Source organism: Pituophis catenifer, unplaced genomic scaffold (genome assembly GCF_029215685.1).
Source record: "Pituophis catenifer annectens isolate HBS135680 unplaced genomic scaffold, rPitCat1.0.hap2 SCAF_2, whole genome shotgun sequence".
Classification (NCBI taxonomy): Eukaryota; Metazoa; Chordata; class Lepidosauria; order Squamata; family Colubridae; genus Pituophis; species Pituophis catenifer.
The window spans coordinates 276,270,012-276,297,832 of record NW_027256882.1 but is presented as its reverse complement, the minus strand read 5'-3'; the positions used below and the strand labels follow the sequence as shown (position 1 = coordinate 276,297,832).

Sequence of the window (27,821 nt, the reverse complement as noted above, 5' to 3'; positions counted from 1 at the left end):
TACAAAATAGCAAGTAAAACCCAAATTTTAGATCACATCATTTCAAAGGACAGCTCCTTGCATCTTTTATTGTCTTTTTATCTAATGGACAACAGTACTATTCTTAACCTTTCATCACTGGCATAATTTAAGAAAATGGGACATAAATTTTCAACATGATGATCCACTTGCGATGAAAATACAGTACCATTTAGATATTTATTAAGTCCTATCAAGATTCTGCCGTGGGCCTCTCCCTTAGCACTCAATTCCGGCTGGTTTAATTTTTTGTTTTTAATAAAAGAGACACCAAGAAAAGTTGCAAAGCAAAGAGTCAACCTTGACTATCATCTTTACATACTCTTAGCAGCACAGAGTCACATAAGCAATCTGGAAAGTGTGCAATTGCAGCCAAGTGTTTCCTTAGAAATGTCTATACACCTCCACAAGAAACTTGGGTCAGTTTGCCTTCTTGTAAATGACTGGTTAAGGTTGTCAAGGCAGCATTTTGTGAACAGTCACAATCCAAGGCAGATGTTGGTATGGCCTCAACATTCCATATACTTCTTCTGTGGAAACCCACCAGAGACAACCAAGAGTTAGACACAGATAGTTCAGCATGCTGGGGAAGAAAAACATATTCATGTTAAATTACTCCCAAATTAACAATGCCAACTTTAGAACTTGAAGATCACAAAACAAACACTGAGTACATTGAACCCATTTTACATCTTCCTTAATTTCAATTACAGAACATATCCATCTTGGTTTTATTTTGCTCGTGTTTTAAAGATATTTACTTGAAATAGTCCATTTCAGCTTCCCAATAGCTAAAGTCACAGTCATGTAAACAGATAATCTCACATTTTCACTGAAAGACTTAGAAGCTTTCCATGATAAAAGCCTGACATATATATTTCAGTGTCCCCCCCCAGTTACTTTTGTCTTTTAAAGGGTTTATGATCTTTGATATTGCAAATTCAACACAACCTTTGTAAAACTGATTTTCAATTTTCTTAACTCTTCATGTTAAGCCCTGAAGATATAATTTACAATACTTTGTAATTAGAAAAGGGATTCATCATTTATTTCTCTCACATTGCAGGTTAATTATCATTATTTCAAATATAAGCAGCTAATGCATCCTGTAACATTTTCAAAATGTCATTAAAACCAGCAAGAATGATTCTTTTTAGTGGCAGCCAATCTGCAAAGTATCCTGGTATAAGTAATGTAAACTAATATACAGCTGAATACTATCTTTGTAAAGACTTTTGCATTCAACAGCTACCTGAAATAAACAAAGGAAAAGAGGCTGGCAGTGGTCACACACTTCTGTAACTTGTCAAGTAAAATGTGAAGAGGGGAGTTCAATTCTGTATGAAAAACAGTTTCTATGGATAGAACCATGAAAGGGTCAAATAAATCTCTCCATTCTGCACCTCCCAGGCACAAAGTTCTTGGGGACTAGGGGAAACTTCTAGAAATGATTTGGGAGGAATGCAAAGGAGAAGATTCTATCCCTGAGTGGAAAAACACTGTTGGACTTGTTTGTATAATATTGGGTTTCATACACTATTGTGAACAAAATGTTCCCATTATCTTGGAACTGTTCATACATATGCTTTAGAGACTGCAAAGTAGTTTTCAAAATGCATGAATATTTCTGCACTTGATAGGTAAAGATTATTATACTCCTAACACAAATACACAGTTAACTTTTTAAGGAATGATATTGTGTATTTTGCTATCTTAGGACCTACTTAGTGGAGCACCTGTCCTTGGGAGTAGAACAAACAATTAAGCTAGCCAACCCTCAGCTGCATCATTATTTCTGCTTGTGGTAGGCCTATCCAAAGCACAGGCAGGCCAGTTAATTATATTTAAGTCTACATGCTTGGTGCTCGTATAGGATGGGGGAATACTGGGAATTCAATAACCAGTTTGGTACAATACAAGAAAGGCAATGGTAAATAGAAACATGGTTTGTGGATAGAAGTATGAATATTAGACTGTAATAGAAGAACAGTAACGAATCCTACTTCAAACATGCAGGATTAAAAAAATTAAAGTTCTTTCTGAATACAAAAGTATGATTAAAAATTCTTGGATATCACACTGAAGTATGATCAAACATTTTTATATTAACTTTTATATTATTTGCTTTAAAAACTGAAAGAGTTCCAAGGTATTTTGCTGAATCAGTAGTATACTACTTCCATTGAAGTTTACAGTTTAATATTAATACCAATTGTATTTGACTCCACCTTCATTTAAAAAGCATTCTGTGGAATCAAGCTTTTAAGGGCCAATAATTTTGTTGGTCTGAGATACAAACCAATTATATTTCATATTACAAGATGCAATAAATGGCAAAACACTGATTTTTCCAGGAGTTTCTCATTCAGAAGCAAAAAAAGAAGTCATTTCAATCTTTGTTTCCCAAATATCTGTAAAGAGCTATTTCACATTTGAATTGATGCATCTCATTTCTTTGTGAAGAATTTTGAATATTCTCAATGGCATCTTCAGTCTTCTAACAAAACAGTACGCAGGGCATCTTCTGTATTGATTAATATTGATGCTATTGCTCCATCATTAAATTCAAATGAAGTTCCTCCATCTACTACCATACAGGCATCCCAACAACGAGAGCGAATGCAAACTCTGAAAATACATTAAAGAAAAATATTTCTGACAAATAATCAAGTGAATAATTTCAAATGCATAGAATACAGATTAGAAGCAACACATACTTGATAAGACGTTAAAATGGAATAATGTGGTCATTTAATCTGGGGGATGGAATGATGTTGCTAAACTACAGAGAACCCTCAACTTATAACACTTAACTTAATAACCATTTGAAGTTATAACATCAATGAAAAAAGTGATTTATGACCATTTTTCATACTTATAATGGTTGCGGCATCCCCATGGTCACATGAGCAAAATTCAGAGGCTTGACAACTGACTTGTATTTGTAATGGCTGCAGTATCTCAGGGTTATGTAATCTCCTTTTGCAAGCTTTTGACAAGAAAAATCAATGAGGAAGCCAGATTCACTTAACCCTGTTACTAATTTAACAACTGCAGTGATTCACTTAACAACTTGAGCAAGAAAGGTCGTAAAATGGGGCAAAAGTCACTTTAAAAATGTCTCGCTTAGCAAGAGAAATTTTGGGCTCAATTGTGGTCATAAGTCAAGGACTACCTGTAATGGAAAGTCTTCTACTGAACTTCTGGTTTTGTTACAGTTAGGAATGCCTAAGAAAAGATTCAGGTTGAGAGACATTCTTGAGGGAGGATTTCAAAATTCTGTAATATTACAAAAACAAGCAAGCCCCAAGAGAAACGAGAACCGTACTCAATTATAAAAGAAAATTTCTTCAGAACATACTTTTTCCTGTAAATTGAAAAGACGCACTTAATTGACCAAGATTATAATACTATTTTTACAAAACCCATTGTCATTTTGAAGGACATACTTTTTAAAAAACTTTAAATAGTTTTAAATTGGGGTATTTAAATTTATTGGGGTTTTAAATTTGAGCCATTTATTTAATTATTTTAAATTTTATATCATTGTTTTGTTTGTGTTTTTAAATAGGCTGTACACCGCCCTGAGTCCTTCGGGAGAAGGGCGGTATAGAAATAAAATTATTATTATTATTATTATTATTATTAACGGCTATTAGTTTTGTTTCCACTGGAAGAAATAACCTTTGATGCATTTTTCTTGTTTGCTCTCATTTAAGTCAACTATATTTTGCTTTTTGATAAAAAGTGCCCTTTGTGAAGGTCTACAATGCCTGCAAATTTCTTACATTTCTTATACTTATAAAGTGATAACAATTTGCTGAATGCACTTTGCATTCAATTCCAAAACTGATCATCAATGGGCACAAGAGAACGAATATAGCACCTGTCTGTAAGCTTTTTAAAGCAGCTAAGTCTTTTCCATGGTTTGTGTAGCTACCTCCCGCAGCTCCACGTGATCCAATAAAAGATGCATCTGCTTTATTTTTAAAAGTTGCAAACAGGTGCTATATTTACACTAATGTAAACTCAATTTTTTTTTTTGGTATTGGTCAGAACTACTATCCTGTCTTACTGATTTTAATAGTTAATAAAGACAATCAGTTTTGGATTTCCAAATTAAAATTCAGATTCCTATATTGCATTCAATGACCTAGAGATCAACTGAAAGCAATTACCTTCCAGACCTGAATCTAAAATAGCTGCTGCTCAAATTATAGTTAGATAAACACTTACTATTAATACTTACTTTGAAGCAAAGCCTCGTTGCCGACTACTTGAAAAAACACGGTTTGAAATGGGTTCTCGTATACTAAAAAACAACCTGGGTTCCTCTGGACTATAGAGCAGTGATTCATTATATCCATTTGTTACTGAAAAAGCAGAAGACAATCAATCAGGTTCTTTTAAGTAGCGCACTAAGAGTTAGTGCCTAATCATCTTTTTTTATATAGTTAAACTTTCTGATTTTTTTTAAACAGTTTATTTATATATTTTCACATTACATACATAAGTGCTTAATGAACAGTGTATTGTCTGGGTCAATTTATTTATATATTATAATACTTTCCCCACTCCTAATTTCTACCTCTACTATCTAACCATTGGACAGATTGACACAAAAAATAAAAGAAAAAAAAAGACAGAGAGTACTTTCGAACTTAAGCTTTCTGATTTTATGTAACACAGAAAAGCTGTGAAAAGCTTGTGGAGATTATTCTTAAAATCTTGTGGAAATTAACTTGTTTATATCTGTTATTTTGTAAATTACTAAATGTTATGTTAGCCTGTCCCATCAGAGATTGTGGAAATATGACATATTTGAAGAAGCGCTTGATCTACATTCAATTTATTTGATTTCTATTTACAAATGTAAAGAGGAGTCCCTGTAAATTTTAGTCTGCTAGTCGTTGCTGACTATAGAGGGTGGTGCTCATCTCTGTTTCAAGGCCACTGAGACAGTGCTGTCCAAAAACATTTCTGTGGTCATGTGGCCAGCATCACAGTCACATGGTCCAATCAAGGTGCTCTCAGGTTGCCTGGTGACATCATTTTGGTGATGGTGGTGACATTGCTTGGAACCCTGACAATCACGTCATGGAGTGCCGTTGTACTATGCTTTCGAAGGTTGGCAGAAGCTGGAGCAAGAACAGAAGCTCATCCCATCACATGGCACTCGGGTTTTGAATCTGGGCTGCTGGCTGCCATCTTGAAGCCTAGCACTGCCCATTTTTACTTACAGATGTAAAACCTTCTAAATTAATGCATTATATTAATGCTTGTAAGTTAAATGCATGAAATAATGTTGATTATTTCTGTAACTCTGAAATCCTGAGCAAAATGGAAGAAGAAAACAAATTGGTAAACCACAATGTTTAAATATGCTAAAAATAGGCCTCACCTTTCTGTATTAGTTCCTTGTTCAATGGAAGCTTTAAATTCTCATAACTTTTAGCTATTAAACCAAAAGAAAATTGTTTGTTATAGAAAATTATATTTTGCATTTGCATTTGCTAGACAACATGTGACAAAGAACAATACTCAGTTACTCTTACAAAAAAAAGAAACAAAATTCTAAAAGACACTTCCATTTCTGACCAGCACCTGACCAAACAATAAGGGAAATACATACAATATATACTGCCACTTTTACAGGATAATCTCATCTAAATCAAAAGTAAATATTTATGATGGTTATAAATAGGAAAATGGGAAAACAATAGGTTTCCCACCCCTGATAAATTTAAGGGCAGTTTCCCAAAATACATCTTTTGTTCTGATTCAAGATTATTTGTTAAGCAAAATAATCTGGTTTGGTTTAATAAAAAATATAATAAAATACAGACTTTATTTTCTAAAGCCATCTACAGTTCTTTAAAAGCTTTTCAAGTCTTACAAGTGTTCAACTTATTTTCTGTTACAGATATTAGACTCCTACAATATAAGCACAGTTTTAACAGGGATATAACTTTTATATCATTTTGATAGCATTTCAAAATGGTGTTATCGCTATATAAGTGATATTTAGTCTTGAAGAAAGACAATGTACTTTTAAACTATGTCAAGTTCAGATTAAATTAGTCAATACTCTAGACATTTCTTTACATCATTTTCAATGATGAGCATGTCATTAGGAACTCACCAATCTTAAGAATTTCTTCCACAGCCTGATTTGCTATTTTGTTGATATTAAAAGACCTAAAAGAGAATTTAAAAAAATAATTCCTAGATCAACTCTAGTTGGGAAGCCTTTCTCCCTGTCTCTATAATTTTTTTTAATTATTTTAATTAATTAATATTCTAGAAACAAATGTTTGACTTGGAAGCTGAAGAAAAAATAATAATAAAAATGTTGGCTAATAAAGTTTAACAGTAGCTTGAATAAAACAGAAATTCCCAGAACCCATAACGTTGTTCAACCATACAACAAAGTTTTTGATTTAAAGGCTACCTAAACACTGGGAAATCCTAGAAATTATCAAACCAAAAGGAATTTACTTTTAGTTTGTTTTCAGCAAATTATAAATATTTCTTGGGATAATATTAAGCATGCTTAACTCTTTATCTAGAAAAATTGGGGGAATAGTAGAATTTCAGTCAAGTAACCCAGCAGGTTAAAGAGAAATTATGTCTATTTTTGAATGCTTACAGAATGTGTTCTAGAAAACGAACATTCGCTTGAATTCTACAATCATAATATTCCATAAGGATAGTAATGTATGTATTTTACAAGTATTAAAATATGTTCTTAGTACATGAAAATTTATAATCAAAAATCATTATGTACTTAAAGACTAAAATAACAATCCAAAATTCTCTCACAATTAATTGTTGGAGTTCTTTTTATTCTCTAAATAAATATTCTATGATGTATCTGTACCACAAAAGCCTGCTGCAATGCATCCCAAACTTAAAAAAAAAAACAATTGGAAATTTTCCAAAGGCTCCTATAACTCAAAGTAAGCCTACTGACAAATGCAAAGGCATTTTCAATACCAAAGGCTAACCATTTAATTCTATTTATTCAGAGCCAGTAACATGAAGGATGTACAATTAAGTATACCACATATTCATATTCAAAAATGTATAAGGGTTTTAATTTTTACTGATTTGAAAAAAATATTTTATGCCAACCGATTTATATTTTAAGATGTTCAAGTTTATAGCCTTCCAGAAACATGTAAAAATGAGGGAAGTTTCCCCCCCAGAAAGCGTTTGGGGACAGGTGTAGAGCTGATTATCTATTTTCTTATAATCTGATATAAATTATTTTAAAATATATAAAAGGAGGCAATTTGGTGTAGTGATTAAGGCAGAGGTCTTCAAACTTGGCAGCTTTAAGACTTGTGGACTTCAACCCCCAGAATTCTCCAGCCAGCTGGCTGGAGAATTCTGGGAGTTGAAGTCCACAAGTCTTAAAGCTGCCAAATTTGAAGACCTCTGGATTAAGGCATTGGACTAGGAACTAGGAGATATGAGGCTTAGTCACAAAGGCAGGTGGGTGACCTTGGACCAATCATGCTCTGGCTCAGCACTAGGAAGGAGTTAAGAGAAAACCTCTTCTGAAAACTTTCCAAGACAACTGCAGGGTCTTGTCCAGGCAGTTGCCAAGAGTCAATGTTGATTTGAAGGCATATAATTATAATAATTACTGAATTTCTAAAAAAATATTTTATTGCTATTTTAATCGGTAAACCACCTCATAAATAAGCAAATGAACTCTTGTGATTTAACAAGAGTTAAGACTGAAATATTTACATTGTTTCAGATTTATATTTTAGTACATTTGTTGGAAATCACCTTAAATGAATGTTTCTCAGAAAAAAAGTCCCAAACATTAAAATAAGTTCAACAGAGCTTTGTTCCCAAATATTTTTTTCCCCAAATACATAAACAGGGTGACCTATAAAATAGGTAAGGCTTAAAATAACTCAGTAAATATAAACCCTCTACAACTTACTTCTTGTAACAGCCGTATCGCATATTGTATCAAATAAATGTCCTATATATTATGCCTTTTGGAAGAGTTCCACAGATAAGTGATACGACGTAAGCACACCAAACTTACCAAGCTTTTGATCCAGTTCCAGTGCATATATTGAGACCTGAGCTCTTTTGTTTCTCCCATGGACCATCATCAACTGATATTTCATAATAAGAAGCCCTATGAAGGGAGAATTTAAAACTGGGTTTGCAGGACTTATAGTTCACCCTGAATAAGACAGAACACAGCCCGACATCAGGCATGTACCAGTCTAAAAAGGCTAATTTCAAACATGGCTGAAAATTTTACTACTGAATTTGTATGCAGCAGTTTTAAAAAGCAGATTTTAAAGAATAAAGATGTATTTTTGATGGATAGGGTTTTTTAGATCAGTTTTCAAAACTCCAGCATGTGGTTAGTATAAGAGCAAGCCATTTTGAAAGCCTTTTAGAATTTTCTAGTAATTTTGTTTGCAATTAGCAGGAAATCTACTAGTATTGAACACAACAGAAACACATACTAGTTTCCCTTCTACATAATTGTCCCTACTGTCATCAAAATTCAAAATGAAATTCTGAATTCAAGCCGCAAGTGAGCGAAATCCCCTTGTTCCTCCAATCTGTACAAAACATGTCCTCTTTCAGATCATATTGCTAGCAGAACAATGAATCTACAGAACAAATTGAACTTGTTAAAACCATTTTCTTAAATATACTCAGCTTTATCAACTACAACTATTTAGTTTATGGTTTCATGTTTCCTACTATTACATACGTTCCAATTCCCTGATTCATGATCTGACATATCTTCTGATCTACTATTCTACCAAGCACTTCATTCACAGTTCTGTTCCACTGTTATAATTAAATCATTTTTACAACATCGTTTTCTTACATCCTACACTAATGCTTGTGTAGCTGCTCCATGTGCATACAATACGCTTCTAGGAATCCTACATCATATCCTATGTACTTTCAAAGCAACCATGCAAGCTTTCCAAAACATGTGGTTAATTGGAACTCAGTTGAGGTATGCTTCACTAATACTGGTGGTTTGAAAAGTGTAACTTTTGAATGTTTTGTATAGCACTAAAATCTTCTACAGTAAGAAAAAAAGTGTTTCTGTAAATTCTTAAAACAAGATTACTCTAACTTATTTTTATTTCAATATGAAGTTCTGTTAGACAATGCCGGAAAAGGCAATTTTTACATAGCTAATATAGCCCAGTCAGTGGAATCAAAACTCCAATACCAACACATAACATGCAAGGTGCAAATTAAGATGCATTAAAGACCAGCTAATGGTTTTTCTTTCAACAACTCATAATAAAATGAACATGTAAGACTTCTTGAAAAATATAGCACTTAACTGCTTTCTCACAGGCTTCAAAAGCAAAATATTATCATTTGGATTCAGTAATCAAGTATGAATGCAATTCCATAGATTAATCAATAAGAAAGCAAAAGAATATAAAGATTGATTGAAGAGATTATTAATCAAGGTAGTATGGAAATGTTTTAATATAAATAAAAGTATTATGTTTACAGGCTATGCCAAACAGTAATGCTTGCAAGTAGATGTTTAGCATACCTGGATGAGAGAGACTCTCCAATAAAGACTTCATTTAATGATCTTACAGGCAAGAGGTGTGGTTCAGAAATCTGAGATCCTGCAATCACGGGCAAATTACATGGGTGAAATATAGTGCCAAGCAGATGTCTCTAAAAACACACTCAAACATGAAAATGTCTCTGAACTAAAATTATGATCCTTATTTTCAGACTTGATATGAAAACATTTATTTTACACAAATCTGGCTGAATCTATACATAGGAGCTCTGCACTTAATAGAAGCATTTGATTTCTATTCTGAGTATGTTTTCCTACTCTTTTGAGATGGTAAAGTTAGAGCTGAAGATGACGGTTTAAGATTGGGTACTATTAATCATCAATCAGAGTTGAATGCATTTTTGGAGAAAAACAGTACTCACTTTGATCCTGAAATCTTCCATTAACATGGGCCCTACTATGCTGTTCTTGACTCAGTTGCTGTTCATGTAAATCTACAGGGACTGGGTTAATGCCAGTTCCTTCAAGGTACAACCGGATTCGTTGCCTCCATTGCCATCTTTAAAGATGAAGGATAACACAAAAAGTAAAGCAGCTGAAATGGATGACAATTTTTTTCATGAATCACCACTACAACTGACCCATACAGCGTTCAGAAAATTATTAACATTACTTAACTCATAAAGAAATTTAGTTGATGGGAATGAAATTCATACTCTTATCACAGTCTAAATTATTAAATAATTTCTGAAAGTTCTAGGGCAATTTAACTTAAGTATCCCAAAGAGAAAATGTTCTTTTTCTGGTTTTCTGGTGTTAGAAGAGATGAATTTTCAGAATAGCACAAGTTGATTTAGTGTGAAACCAAACAACCTAAATATTATACCACCTATTTAAGGAAAAGAAAAATGCAATTATTGCTTTAACACTTCTCAAAAATATAGTTAATGATCATATTCCTATTACACTCAAATTATGACTTGCTGAATTCATTATTTTTGCCAGATCCATTGTTACATATGTATACAATATTTAGAAGATAATCCTGTAGGTATGTTACCAAAATATAAAATAACCAATTCCATGCATTCCCTTAGGACCCGGGTACCTTCGAGACCGACTTCTGCCACCAATAGCCTCCCACCGGCTAGTCCGCTCCCACAGAGAGGGTCTTCTCAGGCTGCCATCAGCCAAGTTATGTCGGCTGGCAACACCCAGGGGGAAGGCCTTCTCTGTGGGAGCCCCTGCCCTGTGGAATGAACTGCCCCCGGAAATGCGTAAGATCTCCGACCTCCGTGTATTTCGCTGTGCCCTCAAGACCCTGCTGTTCCACCAGGCTGGGCTATCAATGTAATGATTTTAAATTAGGTGTTTTAAATTTGGGGGGTTTTAAATTTGAGCCGAAACTATTTAATAATTTTAATTATTTTTAATTGATGTTTGTCTTTGTGCTTTTAATAGGCTGTACAGAAATAAAATTATTATTGTTGTTGTTGTTGTTGTTGTTGTTGTTGTTGTTGTTGTTGTTGTTGTTATTATTATTATTATTATTATTATTATTATTATTTAATCTTTAGTGAGATTCACAGCCTTTGAGGCTGGTTAATAGTTCAGCAGCTCGAGTCCTAACCAAGGACCTAGGAACTGTTAAGGTATCGTCGGAGGATGTAAGCTGTTCCGAGTAAGATGGTTTTTTGTAGAGTCAAAATGTTCAAGTCAAATTTAGAATTTCTAAATAGCGGGGTAGCCCTTTGGGTATTGCTCCAAGGGCTCCAATTACAATCAGGACAACACATGATTTCTTCTTCTTCTTCTTCTTCTTCTTATTAATAATAATAATAATAATAATAATAATAATAATAATAATAATAATAATAATAATTTACTTTAATTATTTTTAAAAATATTAGTTAGCCTCTCTAACAAATATTAAGGAGAATGATAATATACCAGCTATTGAAGAATGACTGAAAGATTTGACAATTATTGCACACAATGATTGGGAATTTATTATTATCTTAACAGAATTAAATTTCTGGTTGAGCTACAGTATATGATCAGCCTTAACAAACATACATATCTTTTAAAAAATGCTACTCTGATTATTCTATTTTCTTCTAATATTTATAGAGCCTTCTCTCATCATACTTTTCAAAATAAGGAACTCGGTGAAAAAAAAAGTGTTTTCTAACCAATTCCCCATTTCAGAACCTATATGATTTGTACCACATGTAGGAAAATATGATGGGTGCTACCATGTGAAATAGGGAAGGGAAGAAAGGATTCACCATTATTTTCAAGTTTATTCATAATTAAAACCTGTCTTAACATAATTACATGAATTGTCCGTACTGAAGATTCAAGCCAAGCCCATTCCTCCCACCATTTTTCCCGCTCTGACAGACTTTTGGCATGTTGGATCCACTGAGTACATTCAGCTTCTTCTGGCTGTTGTAAGAAGAGATATGTGTGCCCCATTAGATCTTTGTCCATTTTATTCAGTATTTCTGCAACTCTGTAATAGCTTCGTCAGACAGATTAGCACCCTTTTATCTCTCAGTGGCCTTCTTTTTTAATGCCGGTACTGTTACCACTCTCTATTTAAAAAATAGTGAGTTTCATCATTAATTAATTATAGTGTTGGATTACACTGATTTCTCCCAAATTATATTAGTCGTCATATCATAGTTCCTGCCCATTTCTTGACAATATTTTGAGTTCATTTAAAACTGACTTCAAAATATGTATATAAGTGCAGATTAATCATTATTTTGCATTCAGTGAGTCCTATACTTCTACATTTATATAGGATGGGAAAAAATAATCATTAGGTTTTATCCCCAATACATGTCAATGACACTTAGACAATATTTGTCTAAAATCTAAAAATATTTTTAAAGACAAAGTTCTCTAGAGATTTAAGTTTATATTACCTGAATTCACCACTATAAAGTTTCTGCAAAGCATCTGGAAATGAGTGCGTATATCGTACAGGTAAACACAAATGGCCCTCAGATCTGTATATAAAATAACAATGGAAAAATAAAACATTGTATTAGAAAACTCAGTACATTTTTCAAGCAAAGATTTATTCCCTCTCACCCATTCTAAAAGAGGAATGTGTCATATAATAATGGATTATATTACTCTGTATTCTGATGCATTTTAATTGGCAAATATGAGGAACTGAGCAATTTATCAACTATTTCTCACAGACATGTCAAATACACCAAAATCTTTTATTTCATAACAATTTTTGTTCATTACTTAAATTTAAGTATTTAAATTTAAGCAGTGAACAAAAGCAACAACTCTCAAAAACAAACACACACACCCATCCCACTATTACCTGCTGAGGTATGCAGTGTTAGCAAACACAGAATGGTAATAGGAAATAGCAAGCAACAGAAATTAAAGGCATGAGACATTTCTAGAAAAAAAAACCAAAACAGCAAAATACAGCAATATCATTTAATTCACTATTTCTTTTCATAATGTTCCACCTCTCAGTACTAAAGATGCTGCAGGGTTCAGAATGAACAGATGCACACTGAATACAAAAGTGAGTGACAAGAAAGAAATACATAGAATGCAGGGGGTGCAAAGTAATTCATGTTTGAATTCAGGCACCAACTGAATGTCACATGGTATTTTGGAGTCAGCATCTTATTTTCCTGCAATTGCGAGTCCACTTTCCTGTCCTGTTCTACTCCACTTCTTAAGTATTCCATTATGACTGCATTCAACTTATTTTGATATTTCTCTAGACCAGGGCTGTCAACCTCCCGGCCCATAGGCCGGATGCATCACACACTGGCCACGCCCATGCCTGGTTTAGCGAAGGGGGGGAAGTTCCTGATATGTCATGTGACGCCGCGGTGATGACTTGAGTTTAACACCCCTGCTGTAGACGAACTAAACCCCCTGTTCCATATAACAAAGACGGTAGCAACATGCTCTTATACAGAAGCAGTTTTGCAAATAGTAGAACCTCTGGTCACAACCATAATTCGTTCCATAACTTTGGTTGCAACCCGATTTGGTCGTGACCCGAACCTAACCAAAATTAATGCAAAATTAATGCAGCAGCCACACGAAGTCACTGTTGTTTGGCACTTACAAAAAAAATGGCACAGAAGGGGAAATCGGCCACGGCGTATCTGATCGTCACCCGAGTATGCATTTGTGACCAGATTCAAAAATTTTGTGAATTTTTTGGTTGGAACCCGATTTGATCGTGGTCAGAAGCATTTGCGACCAGAGGTTCTACTGTACTTGGCAAATATTCATTCCTTATAAAAAGTCACATTTTTATAATATCAGCAATTTAGGGAAATACATCTATATCTTCAGTGGAATAAGTACTACTATCTAATACTACTTGCTCTCTGAGTATATTTTTACAACTATTTTCCTATAGTCTTTATCTCTTCCTAATTTTTGCTGCAAATATTTGCTTATATGCTATATAAGCTTACCCATTACAGAGGCTCGCCATTCCACCAAGCACCCTTTTTTTCAATATTACCTATTAATACTTCTCCAAGCACTTCAGTGGCACCTCGTGACATAATTCTTTTCATTTTATTTCATCGTCTTCCCTCACATCCACTTTTCAATCATTGTTTGGAGATTAATTTATCTTCTAATATTTATTCATACAGGATTTTCTCCTCCTGCTGTAGTTGTTCTTCCCCTCTCATTTCTTTTACTTCTTTTCCTCTTCCTCCATGTCCATTTTTCCCCAAGATTCACTCGACACTACCAAAGTGAATCAAAGCACCTCATCACCCAAGCATCTTTCACCAATCCTCTTAATTTTTCTTCATAAAAACAACTAACAATTTTACATGTGAACTGATTTCTTTATGTTTACATATAAGTTATGCACAGACCACTTACATCATGTTTCTCTGTATGTATCTGCCAATTGCACAAAATCACTCAGATCTATTACATCACACCCTTTTCTTTTAGTTTCATAGATATGTAAAACACGTTTAGGTTCATTTTTATTGCACACCATAACAACTAGACACAAGGACAGTTTTCCCCCGAATACCCATCACTCTGCTTAACAACTAATTCCCATAACACTGTCAAATAATTTACTAAGACTGTATTACTATTATTCTTCCTTCCTTACTAGTATCTATCTCTTCCCACTTATTATTATAACCATGTTGCTTATATCTTTCAATTATATTGTTTTTATTTGTTTCCTAGTACGATTTGATAGCTTATTAGTAACCTTGACTATCACTAAGTGTTGTATCTTTTTATTCTTGATGAATGCATTTTATTCTCCTTATATACACTGAGAGCATATACACTTGACAAATTCCTTGTGTGTCCAATCACACTTGGCCAATAAAGAATTCTATTCTATTCTATTCTATTCTATTCTATTCTATTCTATTCTATTCTATTCTATTCTATTCTATTCTATTCTATTCTATTCTATTGCAGCCAAAGTCAATTAAATGAACTTTTTACAAGTAGAAAAAGAAAATATGATTTCTGTCATTTGCTTCTCCTGCATAAGCCATGGTTAGCACCATACCGGTCCAAAGATATTGATCTCCATTATCCATCATGGCTTTGATCTATCAAGGCTTTCATGTAATACTTTTAATAATATAGAGAAACTGAGACTAAACTATCATCTTAATTATATCTATGCCATATGCAGCTTTCTCTGCTCATACTAACAATACTAGTAAATTTTGACACATTTTGGACAGAACATTGTAAGCAACTAATAACCAGCTTTGCATGGTATTAAAAATACATAAGTTTTTAAAATAGATTAATGTTACTATTTTCAGATTAGGTGTTGCTGATTAAGAGAGCCAGTTTGGTGCAGTGGCTAAGGCTCCAGGCAAAAAACTGGGAGACCATGAGCCCTGCTTTACACACAACGTCAGCTATGTGACGTTGGGTCAGTCTCTCTCTCAGCCCTAGGAAGATGATCATGGCAAACCATTTGTCAAGAAAGGAATCAAAACTGATTTGAAGGCAACCGTCCCAATCCCACAAATTACAGCTTTAGAGACAAAAAAAGGGAGGAGAAAGTAGTACATGATAAATATTTAAAAGTGAAGACTTTATAGTCTAATGTAGCAACATACAAGAGACAGAATTCATTTTGCTTAAAATGAAATGCCATTTTAATATATAATCAATGAATGGCAGTACATTGGTTAGCATTAGGTGTACAGCCAAGTGGAAAGTACCACTACTTCAAGATAATCAAATGCTATAATCAAGTTTAACACTAATTTACTCTTAAATAATAAGATTTAGGTAAAAGCAAGATTCACAAGCATACATTAACTCCAATTATCCCTGAAATCTGCAGTGAGAATTCAACTATTACAATGAAAAAACTACTAAAGTTATAGCATTAAAAGAAGAAAAATTTTAAAAGGCAATAGTTTTTGTTTTGTTTTTTTTTTAAATTTGATTTATATGCCGCCCTTCTCCGAAGACTCAGGGCGGCTTACAGTGCGTTAAGCAATAGCCTTCATACTTTTGTATATTTATACAAAGTCAGCTTATTGCCCCCACAATCTGGGTCCTCATTTCACCTACCTTTGAAAGGATGGAAGGCTGAGTCAACCTTGAGCCTGGCGAGATTCGAACTTACAGTAATTGCAGACAGCTGGTGTTAAATTACAGAGCTCTGTCTGTTGAGCTATCCAGGCTCCTGGTGATGTTGATTTTAATCAAAAGACTCCCAAAAGATGACAATGCAATGTTTACATTATAATGGACTCAGGATATATAATTCATGAGCTAAAAATGACAATGAATGCACTTCTAATGAGAATTATATTAGCTATCAGATGAAAATTTCTTTTGATGCCGATGAATACTAGTGTAGTATTACTGTTGGATTTGGATCAGGAAAACAATATTCATACTTAACCATGGAGTTCATTAGCAATTTTGGGGCCTGTTACTATCTCTCACCTCAACCTATCTTACAGACTAATTGTGGAAAAAAATGAGAAAAGCAGGATGTAACTCTAGTAAGTAAATAAAATATATTGATACTAGAACTCGTAGAACTCAATTTAGAACATCTGATTTATTTAGGCATATAGATAGACCCAGTTTGGTTTAACGATTAAGGCATCAGGGTTAGGTTAGGTTAGGGTTAATAGTCTAGTAGCTAAGGCACCAAACTAGAAAGCGGGAGATCATGAGTTCTAGTCCTGCTTTAGCCATGAAAGCCAGTTAGGTGACCTTGGGCCAATCACTGTCTCTTAGTCCAACTTGCCTTACAGGGTTGTTGTGGTGAGGAAAATAGAAATAAGAAGGAGTACTGATTATGTTTGCCACCTTGAATTATTTGTAAAAAATAATAAAGGTGCGATACAAATAAATAAATATTTGACATTTAGATTTTAAAAGTTACATTTATGAACCTACAGTAATACTTTATACACTTGCAGAACAATTCTGTTTTTCCCAGATTAGCATAATACTGCTACTGAATTAAGCTTTGACTATTTATGTTTCTGAGGACAGGTAAAAGGTAAAACTAATGTGGGGGGAAAGTTGAATATAAGATAATATTTCAGAAGTATCTATGGGGCTCAAATTGTTATAATGTGTAAATATAATTTATTTATTTGGCTACTCAACCTCATCATAAAATGCCAGCAAATCTTAGGCTCACCTATCTGGATCTGTATTTATTCCAATAACTGGTTTTAATTGATCCAGCACCTTACTGGCCGCCAAAAGCATTGTTCCATCACCTAGGAAAAATATAGGGTTTGGTATCAGAGCATGTTTATATAAGAATTTTTTAACATTCCAAAATGAAGTATTGGTCAAACATCTCAAGGGGAAAAACGGGACTGGTATGTATTGATATGTGCCTCAATGCATCTGGGGCCTACTAACACATCTTTGAAGGTAATCACCTGAAAGAGCATACAGTATGTACATGCTCTCCTGAAGAGGATAATTCTTGATTCAGGATTCAGATTCAGTTAAACTGATAATTAATTTTCATTTGGTAAAATATTCTGATGGATGATTGTTAGATTCCCCTGGATGGAGAAATATGCATCTCATAGTCCTATCAGAGATACATATATCAGGTCTCAGCAATGTTCCACAGCACAGTATCTTTCTGACTACCTACAAGATTTGGAAGTCAGAGGTATTATTTTGCAAAAGTGCATTTGAACAGGCAACTCCAGTCAATAATTATAAGGGAAAGTCATCAAGCCTGTGGTTACTCCAATATGGAAGATTCAATAGTCCTTTTGCCATATTTATTATTTGATGTATTAAGTGGTATACAGTTGTTGAAATCACAGTATAACAATAAAAGACAGTAAGAAATTATAGTAAGAACAATAATCCATTATGATTTTCTTTAATATAGTAATTTTTTGTATCAGTGGCCGTTGGGTTAAGGTATTCTCGCCAAATAATAAATTCACCCATAAAACAATCCAAATACACTATTAAATTATACAATAAAGTACAAATATATCATCTAGCAAATTCAAATATTCAATCAGAGCATAACCTCTCTTCCTATACTTAATGGAATAACTGGATCTTTTCTGAAACCCAGGAGATAAGGATTAAACCAAATGTCTGTTGAGAAGGATTTTTGGAATATTGGAGAGGTAACTGAAAATGCCTACTTTTAAAACCTCATCAGGTGGCATATTTGTATAGATGGGACTTAAAAGGAAGTTGACCCTATTTGACTTGTTCGCATGGGCAGATAAAAGTGGACGCTCAGATAACCTGGTTCTGAATCACACAGGATCTTAAAAGTGACAACCAGCATCCTGGCAACTGGAACTATTTTCCATCGCTAGGCAATCTGGCTGTAAAGCGCAGCTGCATTGCTTAGCAGCAGCAATCCCTGCAGTCCAGTTGCCATGATTAACTGAATCCCCCAGTAACTGAACAAAGCAACTTCCTGTGGACTTCCCACAACCAAAGTAAGTGGAAAAGTCAGTGGGAAGTTGCAAGTCCCAGGCTGGCACACAGGTTGCTGCTAGATTGGAGAGGGTGCATAAGAGTACACAAAGCTGTAATAGAGTCACAATGCAAGGCAGGTGTGCAAGAGGTGCAACAAGGTCAGGGAAAGTATGTATGAGTCAGGGAATATATGTGAAAGGCATGACAACGTCCGGGAGGGTGGATGAGGGTGTGGCATGCATTGAGAAGTGTGCACAAGGGTGTATCGGAGGCACATGTCAAAGAGGGTGTGTAAGTGACTGGTGCAAGCTGGGAGGGCTGGGAGATGATGTGAATTTGGGAAAACGTATCCCACAGGGAAGAGCAAGAGGTTCAGGGTAATCACACACTAGAATTTCTCAGGATATATCAGTGGGTAAGAAAGTAATAGTTTTAGTTTGGCAATATTCTGTTAATTAGTTATAAGAAAATAAAGGATTGGACTTGATTGGATCTTGCAGTCTCATCAGTGCCTGGCAATTCACCAACATTTTAGCTTAGACTTAGTTGTATATTGGCAAATTTGGTTTTAATATTTCTGCAAAAGTATTTATTCAAGTTTTCAATAACTCAAAATACATTTCCCCACTCACAAGTTAATACCTCCTGCTGCTATAACAGCATCTGCCCACCGAACAGTCTCTTCGTCATAGTCTCTCCGTTTCACAAGCTGAACTTCAATCTTCTCATTTCTACAGAGAGATATTGAAAAGCAAGTGATTGTTTTGGTTTTCATGGTTAAGAAACGCAAAAAGTGAGGTCAGTCAATGCCTCCTAGGAAAAAAAGAAAGTGAAAAGTAAAGCCTATACACTGACAAAATTTATATGAACTACTGACAATCTTGTGAAACAGATCAAAGCTGAGTTATCAGTTGCGTGAAAATATCCACTTATTGCATTCAACTCTCTCACATGTTAAATCCATGTAATCCATGCGTCTGCAAGGATTAAACAACAGTATCAGAATTTTGTTGCTGCTTTATTAAGGTGAACCCACTTGGAATCAGAAAAATGTAGAAACCAGTTTGGTTAAGGCACCAGGCTAGAAATCAGGACACCATGAATTCTAGCCCTGCCTTAGCTCTCATTCCTAGGAAGAGGCAATAGCAATTCACTGCTGAAAAAACTTGCCAAGAAAACACCAGGAGCCAACACTGACTCAAAGGGACCAAAGAACAACAATAACAACAGATATATTACTATACATAACATGAAAGAAAGAGCAAAATTATCTATTAGGACTTCAGATTTTATCTGCAGAAGTGTTCCAAAGCATTCAGGATCTCAGCAAAGACATTTCGGCTTTAAGATATTGCATCTGATACATTTGTGTTCCCATCCACTCAGAAGTAAAAGTAAAAGAAGTAAAAGAGCCTTGGTGGTGCAGCGGACTAAAGTGCTGTTAAGTGCTAGCACTTAGCTGCCAGCTGCCTGCAAGTAGTGCAACTTCGAATCTCAACAGGCTCAAGGTTGACTCAGCCTTCTATCCTTTCGAGGTAGGTAAATTGAGGACCTGGATTGTGGGGGCAATAAGCCAACTTTGTACAGAACAACACCGCTTAGGGGGCCCCAAAAGCCCTAATAAGCAGGTATATACAAAAAAGTATGCAGGCTATTGCTATAATACATTGTAAGCCACCCTGAGTCTACGGAGAAGGGCGGCATATAAATTGGACTAATAAAATAAATAAAATAAGTATCTTTTGATGCTAAATCCAATTTGCTTTATAATGTTCATATACAGGTATTCCTTGACTTATGACAAGTTGCTTAGCGACTGTTTGAAGTTACGACTAACCTCCCCAGCATTGCTTATAATCTGAGTTTGAAGTTCTAATGGTCACACACATCCCTGCAGCTATGTGATTGTATTTTGGGTGCTCAACAACCAGCCTGCATTTATGGCTGCAGTATCCCACAGTCACGTTGGCAGTTCAAATTAGGTGTTGCTGATTAAGAGAGCCAGTTTGGTGTAGTGGCTAAGGCTCCAGCCTAGAAACTGAGAGACCATGAGTCCTAATTTGTGTGCAAAGCCAGCTACATGACTTTGGGCCAGTCTCTAAGGCCTAGAAAAAAGGCCATGGCAAACCACTTGCCAAGAAAGCTATAGGAACTTGTGCAAGCAGCCACCAGGAATCAAGACTGACTTGAAGGCAATCCCCCCAACTCCCACATGATAGCTTTAGATGTGATCACAGGTGATCACATTTTGGGTGCTCAGCAACCAGCCTGTATTTATGGCTGTTTGCAATATCCCACGTTTATATGACCACAATATATGAGCTTTTTGCTGAAAATCGGTGTTTACTTCTGGTTTCTGGCAAAAAAACACCCACTATGAACAATGGATTTGCTTAACAATTACTGCAGAAAAAGTTATAAAATTGGGAGTGGCCTGCTTAACAATTGGCATGACTTATGACTGTAATTCCAGCTCAATTATAGTTGTAAGTAGAGGACTACCTGTACTACTGAATCAGAGTCATTATCTAATATTTTTAAAACAGGGAATATAAGAATAATGTATAAATGTTCAGAGCCTCTGCTCACTGACATTATTTCAATTATAATCAAAATTCTTGATATATACCCTTACCTTAGACTATTTACAATATGTTCCACATTTTTGGTATGAATCCGATGCCGCTCTAATAGACCACTATAATTAGATCCTTTTAATGCAAGCTGTGAAAGAGAAAATTGGCAAAACAAATTGAAATAACACAGGCATTTTAAAAAGGTAGAATGCAAAGAATTAGAAACTTGAAAATTATTTTCCACTAATTGAAGTACACTGGTAAAAAATATTTTAAAATTAAAAAACTGTAAGAATTTGCAACACATTACCAGTTTAGGCTATAAGCCTACAGACTTTATATATAAACATTAATCGTGTTAATCAAATTTTATCTTAATGAACTGATCACTATGCCATCACAAATAACTGCCTCACATCTGACCCCCCTAAGTTTCCCACCTTGCTCAAACTAAGAAACGATGGTTAATAACTTCAAAGCAAAATAGGAAATGAAGCCATGATTTTAAGTGGGCTTCATATTCCAGTTATTAGGAAGCTATCATCTACAGTTTCCCAGTTCAAGATGATATGTTTTCCTCTGTCTGAATTTTATTTTCTGACTTCATTTTTCCTGAGTTTCAGTGAATATGACACTACTGTAAATATGTTTTACATAGAAAAATACAACCTAGAACAATCATGTTAGTTACTTGGATCATCTCTATATTCCTAATGACCAGGCTTTTAATACTAGTATGAAATAATTTTCTGAGAACAGTCTATTAATCTCCTGGACAGATCATTCTTATAGACTTCCCATCCTGTAGAGAGGAGTAGTGGATTAAGTCTACCCCTCAAGACATAGTTTTATCATTACAAGAGAATAGTTGCAATACTTTTGCATACTAACTTCCTACTACCTAGTAACTAATACACAAACTCACATTAGACCCAATTTCATGAATATGGCTGTCAACAAATTGGAACAGCTCCAAAGCTGTCGTGTAACCACACGTTTGAGTTATTTCAATCAGGTTACCAAACAGAAAATAGAATTTAAAATAAACCTAGTAAATCAATGAAAATATAGAACAAATGGGAAAACAGAATCAGCAATATTTTTAACAGGCACCATTTTCAATAATCACTTCATTACAATTCTCTACAGCCCTCAAAATTTTGGCTGCATTCTCTGTATTCATTGTCAGACTATTCAGCTGATTGAACATATTTTTAAAGATGCATAGAAGTGTTTGACTGACTAAACTGAAAGAGTATTGTCTGAACATAGTCAATGCTGCATGTGTAGAGATAAACTAAGTATATTCTTAATATACAACTTGTGTATATTATAAATTCACAACAAAGTGAGCAAAAAGCTAGAGAAACAATGCTACATTTCATTTAATTTTAATTTAAGTAGTCAAGTTAATACAATGATGCATCAAAAAAGGAATTAGAACATCAACTCTTTACAAAATTACTCAATATACCAGACTATAGTTGGTCAGAAATAACAAAAAAGATATAGTATTTCTATATTAATCCGTGCTCAGAGCACTTCTCAATGGATGTAACACACATATTACATTGTGAATGCTGTGTGTGTTATTTACCTCCAGGAATTCTGAAAGACCATGTTATTTTTTTTTTAAAATCAGGACATTCGAAACCTTTAAAAATAAGCATATCAGAAGTCTAAAGTAAAAGACCTTCACACCAGGTCATAATTAGAATGGCACAATTGCTGCTATATCTTAGTTTCACAATAAACTCATATGTACATAAGTCACATTGCAAGTGAACTCCTTATCCGAGCTAACTGAAATGCTCAACTCTGCTCTACTTAATAACAACACAGTTTAATATGAGGTATTAACCTGTTATGATTCTAGAGCCTGATGTGTGACATCCTTCAAAAAAAATAATCTATTGAAAAGTTGATGATTTATGGATTTGCTTATAAATAAGGAATGGTTATAGGAAGAAGAGATATGTTCAATTTTACAGGGGGTGAAAAGCTACCAAATTTGTTTATACTTGTGATGAGGAGTGGAACTAACTTCTTTATATGTTTATTTTCTTTTTCTTTATTTCATTTTTTTCTTTTTTCACCTTTACTCTTTTCTTTCTTTCCAAGTTTACTTTGCATTAGTTTTAATTACAGCAATATATCTACCGGGATATATCCATCCTATTAACACCTATTAACTACATGTATCAAAAGACAATGTTTCAATCCAGTCATACAATGAAACCAACTTAGTTCACTGAAAATGTTTCTTTAACTAAAGCTAATGTGTCCAAATGTCTGACCTTTGGATAATGCTATCAGAACATGTTGTAAATACTCACTATCGGAGTCTTTTTCAGAGAGACTGAAAAAGTCAACAAAACCAATCTCATTGGGTTAAGAATGTCCTACCAAAACTACATTCCAGGAATAAAAAACTCTGAAAAAGATACTATATAGGTGTTTCAGTCTTTATATTCTAGTCTACAATTTATTTTCTTAATGATATTGATAACTGGAAGGGTTACAAAACTCCCTTAAATATGAATTATTCTAGGTAAAAAATAAAATTTACTATTATCCTATTACCCTGAAGAGATATTGAGGGTGTCTAAAGAGCTGCAAGAAAGAGAGGGAAATTATTTCTATGACTGTCAGATACAATTCTTCATCTATGGTAGATTACCAACTTTATTTAGTTCCAATTTCTTAATTTAAACACACGAAATGAACATTTCAGCAAAACTGGACCAACCAAAAAATACAAGTTATCTAGTTTAATTTTACTAGCAGTTAAATTTATTTAGTTATCAATAATGTGTGTGTGTGTGTTTGTGTGTGTGTATACAGATACACACACACAAGTAAATCAGATTGACAAAGTGGGGAAGTGTGAGTTTTGCAAATAATTTCTGCCTGTGTTTCTAATATTTTTCTATCTAATCTCCCTTTTCTTTCAAATTCAGGGTCATTTTTGTTTAGAATAAATACAATAGAAAGAAGCAAAAACCATAACAGTGTTTAAAGAAGTTATTTAGTAACTATTTTATCACTACTGAATAGACAAAAGTGTTTCAAATGAGTACCAACATTTCTAAATCCTTGGGAAAAGACTGAAATGTTTTGCTAATTAATAGAATGAATACAAGTGATCAGGAAGCGTTGCTTCCACAATCAAAGCATCCTGTGCACATAAGATCAGAATCAGCAGTGACACCACTTTAAGGAGCCACCACTGCTGCCATCTGAAAAACAGAACAAGACTTGAATGATAAGTAAGAGCTTAACAGCATTATGTTCCATAGACAAAATCTGGCTCTACTCTATTCCCCAACAAATCACTGATGATTGTGTGAAAGTACTGCTCTACAGTAAACCACTTATTCTGGAGAAACTGTTTTGAAGTTTAGGGGGGGGGGAAACAGTAGTCTAGCAACTGTAAACAATACATCCACATGGCTCTAAAAAACTGCTGCCAAGAAAAAGTAAGCTGGATAGAATGGGAATAGAACTAAAAAAAAAATGTTTACCCAGGAGCAAAACAAATGCTTTTGGTGGAGTATATTTTCTGTCTGCATTGATCCAGTCCACTTCAAAGCGTTACAGGATGCTCAGGACAGATCTGGGGGACCCAAAAGTACCGAATTTTATGTCATTCATAACCCCACCCACCCACCCACAAGTACAGAATCTACTTTTTCTTGATCAACCAAATGATAATCCATTGGTTGCGCAGGAATTGACCAACAAGCCAGGAATTGTCACCTGAGCCAGTCATTGTGGGCTGAGTGAGTGACTGGCCCAAGGTCACCCAGCCAGCTTTCAAGCTTAACCTCTACACCAAATTGGCTCTCATTTTATTTCATTGATATTTATTTACTTACTTGCTTTACAGTATGCATGTATTTAAAATTAATTAAAATTAATCACAATGGCTAACATTGCATTTCACATAAGCATTTTTTAAAAAGGTAATTTCAGCATGCTTAAGAAAGAAGAATTAACAACTACAGTAGATAACTGAAGTATCTAGCCAAGATTCTCCAGTTTGGACTACTACCTGGAAGTGATAGAAATTGAAATCAAACATACTTAAAGCCTCTAGATTATTGAAGACTGAACCAGCCGAAAACATGATTAAAGATTGAACATCTGAAGAATGTAATGTTCCATGTTACCGCTTAACTGCTTATCTTTAGCTCTTCATTTGCATAATTCTAATACTATGAAAGAATATAATTTCTTTATTAATGGCTGAATGGAATTCATGAACTTAATGGAGAACAAGTATGCTAATTGGTATGTCATAAGAGCTATTTCTAATATCAAAAGTGGTATGTTTCTAAAGGCCAGTTGTTCTGGAACAAGTAAATGTTATTGAGATAACATTCTGCTTACAGGAACATAATGACCAACTAGACAGAACTTTAATTTGATCCTGTGAAAATGTTCTAAATATTGCTGAAATAGTTACAGCATACTGTACAACTCTGAATAGAAGTATGAGCCAAACTCATGTGCTTCAACAGTCTTCCCTAAATGACCCCTGTGCTACAATCTCAGAATTATTGTATCAATCATCATAACTGAATTCTGAAACCTGGGCTTCCAAAACATCAGAAGACTGTACTGTACCATTTGTAGTAAGACCAATGAGCTGCTTGGAAGTGGGTAGGTGCTATTTCTAATTGATATTTCTTGGACAATAAAAAGAGTTTAGCAACCAAACCTTACAATAAAAAAGGGGCTGGTTTTTCTATGTCAACTGTTGCTGCTCTGTGTAACTGAGAACAGATAAATTATAGTTGTCTCTTCCCTGAATTAACTAATTACATTGTAAAGTCATCTGATTTAAGTACTGGCTACAATATATTGATTAAAACGTAACTTCTTTAACTGTAAACTGGTTAAAGAAAGCAAGTTATGTGAGAAGAACATATGTAGCCCAACTTTCTTTCTTGTAGCCCAAGGTCTACTGGATCAGCCTCCATATTCAATCACCAAGCAGTACGATATGAAATAGATTTGTTTCATCTCTATGCTATCTAATCATACCTGTGTATATCAAGGCCTAAGGAAAAGCAAGATCTGGATGTACTACTGCAAAGAGAACAAATCTTATACCAATATTGAGATTTGTTTTGGTGTAACTTTTGTAAAACTTCTTCAAATGCAACCAATGGACTTGGACCAAGGATTTATTTATTCCACAATAACCAAAACTGGCTCTAGGATGTTAAAACAAGCATCCTTTGTTTGCAACTCCTTCCTCTCCAATAACCCACTTTTCTTCCCCCTGGAACTCAAGGCAGCCTGGATAAAAACTCCAGAACTCAGATCAAACCTTTATTAAAATAGCTCCTCCACGTGCGTGCATAATATGCAGACATTATCAAGCCCTTCCTTTTTTTTTTTTTTTGTCCTGCTACAAGATCCCTGCCATATATAAAAAAAGAGACACACAGACCAACCAGAGATTGTTACGTTTCTCTTAAGTTTTCAAACGATGCAAAGGACCAGGTCTGGGAAGCTTTTAAATGAAAGCCTTCCTATAGCCTGAGGCCGGCCAGGTATGCTGCAGGACGTCTCCCTCGGGGCCCCCCAACCACATCGCCTGGGATACCTGGTGAGGGGGGGGGGAGAAGAAAGGTCGGCAGTTCGGCGGTTCGAATCCCTACTACAGGTCTCCTGCGTGAGCAGGGGGTTGGACTAGATGACCTCCAAGGTCCCTTCCGACTATGTTACTGTTAAAGAGCCCCCCCCCACCGCCACACCTGCACCCCCACCCCACCCCACCCGCCTCTAGGCTCCTCCGTCTCCTTTCCCCGTTGTGGGGGGGGGGGGGACGGGACGAACCCACCCGAGGCGCCTCAGCCGCCGTTGCCGCCGCTCACCAGCTGCTTGAGATCCTCCTCGGAGAGCCCCGCATAGCGGTACCGCTGCTGCTCGAACTCGTAACGGGTCGTCTTGGCCACCACCACCACCCGGGATGGGCGGAAGCCGCTGCCGGCCTTGGAGGACAAGCTGGAGCGGCCGCCGCCACCACAGCCGAGACGCCGCCGCGAAGGGGAAGGAGAGGGAAGGGGAAAGGAGGGCGGCGGCGACGAAGAAGACGACGGCTCTTCTCCCGCCAGTGCCAGACAACGCAGGGGGAGCCCAGCTGTGGCGGCGGCGGCGAAAGAAGCCGCGGGCTCAGCCAAGCGGACGCGCGGGACGGCGAGCTGCCTCCTTGGCGGCGGTTGCTGCGGTAAAGATTTGAGCAAGGCGCGGAGGGTGGCCCCGGGATTGCCGCCACTCACGTAGCTTGGGAGGCAGGTCATAGCCCGGGCTCGGGAGAGTCCTCCGGGTCCGGGAGCCACCGCCGCTGCCGAAGGCTGCCTTATAGTGAGAAGGCGAAAAGAACGGAGCGGCGACCTTCCCTCACGGTTGGTGGTTTTTTTTTTTTTGTTTGGGTTTTTTTTTTTTTTTTTTTTTGCGCCTCAACGGCGCGGCTCGTGCTCCCGTGGCGGAGGCAGCGTCCCTACGCGCACACGCCTTCGCTCCTGCGTGCCACTTGACACCCGCGCGCACAGGTGGCTGCGTGCGCGCTCGACTAGAGCGCTCCAAACCCGCGGTGGGGGCGGGAGGCGGGGCGGAGAAACAGCAAGGCACCCTCCGCGCACGCGCGACTCAAGCCCCTCCCCTACCTCACCGACTTTTCCCTTTCCCCCTCCCCTCCC

General features: G+C 35.7%; 1 protein-coding gene across 4 annotated transcripts; it reads right to left on the bottom strand.

Annotated features, from left to right (window-relative positions):
* Positions 1-37: 37 nt before the first annotated feature.
* On the bottom strand, positions 38-27,652 carry NADK2 (NAD kinase 2, mitochondrial). Of its 4 annotated transcripts, XR_011600088.1 has the most exons (13): positions 26,997-27,652; positions 21,168-21,256; positions 19,175-19,263; positions 17,259-17,340; positions 12,505-12,588; positions 9,994-10,130; positions 9,593-9,671; positions 8,087-8,230; positions 6,161-6,216; positions 5,420-5,473; positions 4,268-4,391; positions 2,449-2,646; positions 38-601 (listed from the first exon to the last, which is right to left on the bottom strand). XR_011600088.1 is itself a non-coding variant. In XM_070938901.1 (12 exons), the coding sequence occupies exons 1-12, from the start codon at positions 27,420-27,422 to the stop codon at positions 2,508-2,510; spliced, it is 1,503 nt and encodes a 500-aa protein (XP_070795002.1). In that variant the 5' UTR covers positions 27,423-27,652; the 3' UTR covers positions 2,214-2,507. The 4 variants fall into 4 exon arrangements, 3 of the variants coding, with proteins under 3 accessions (XP_070795005.1, XP_070795002.1, XP_070795003.1); XM_070938901.1 differs by lacking the exon at positions 38-601 and having other exon boundaries at positions 2,214-2,646; XM_070938902.1 differs by lacking the exon at positions 38-601 and having other exon boundaries at positions 2,215-2,646; positions 8,087-8,182.
* Between the last annotated feature and the right edge of the window lie 169 nt (positions 27,653-27,821).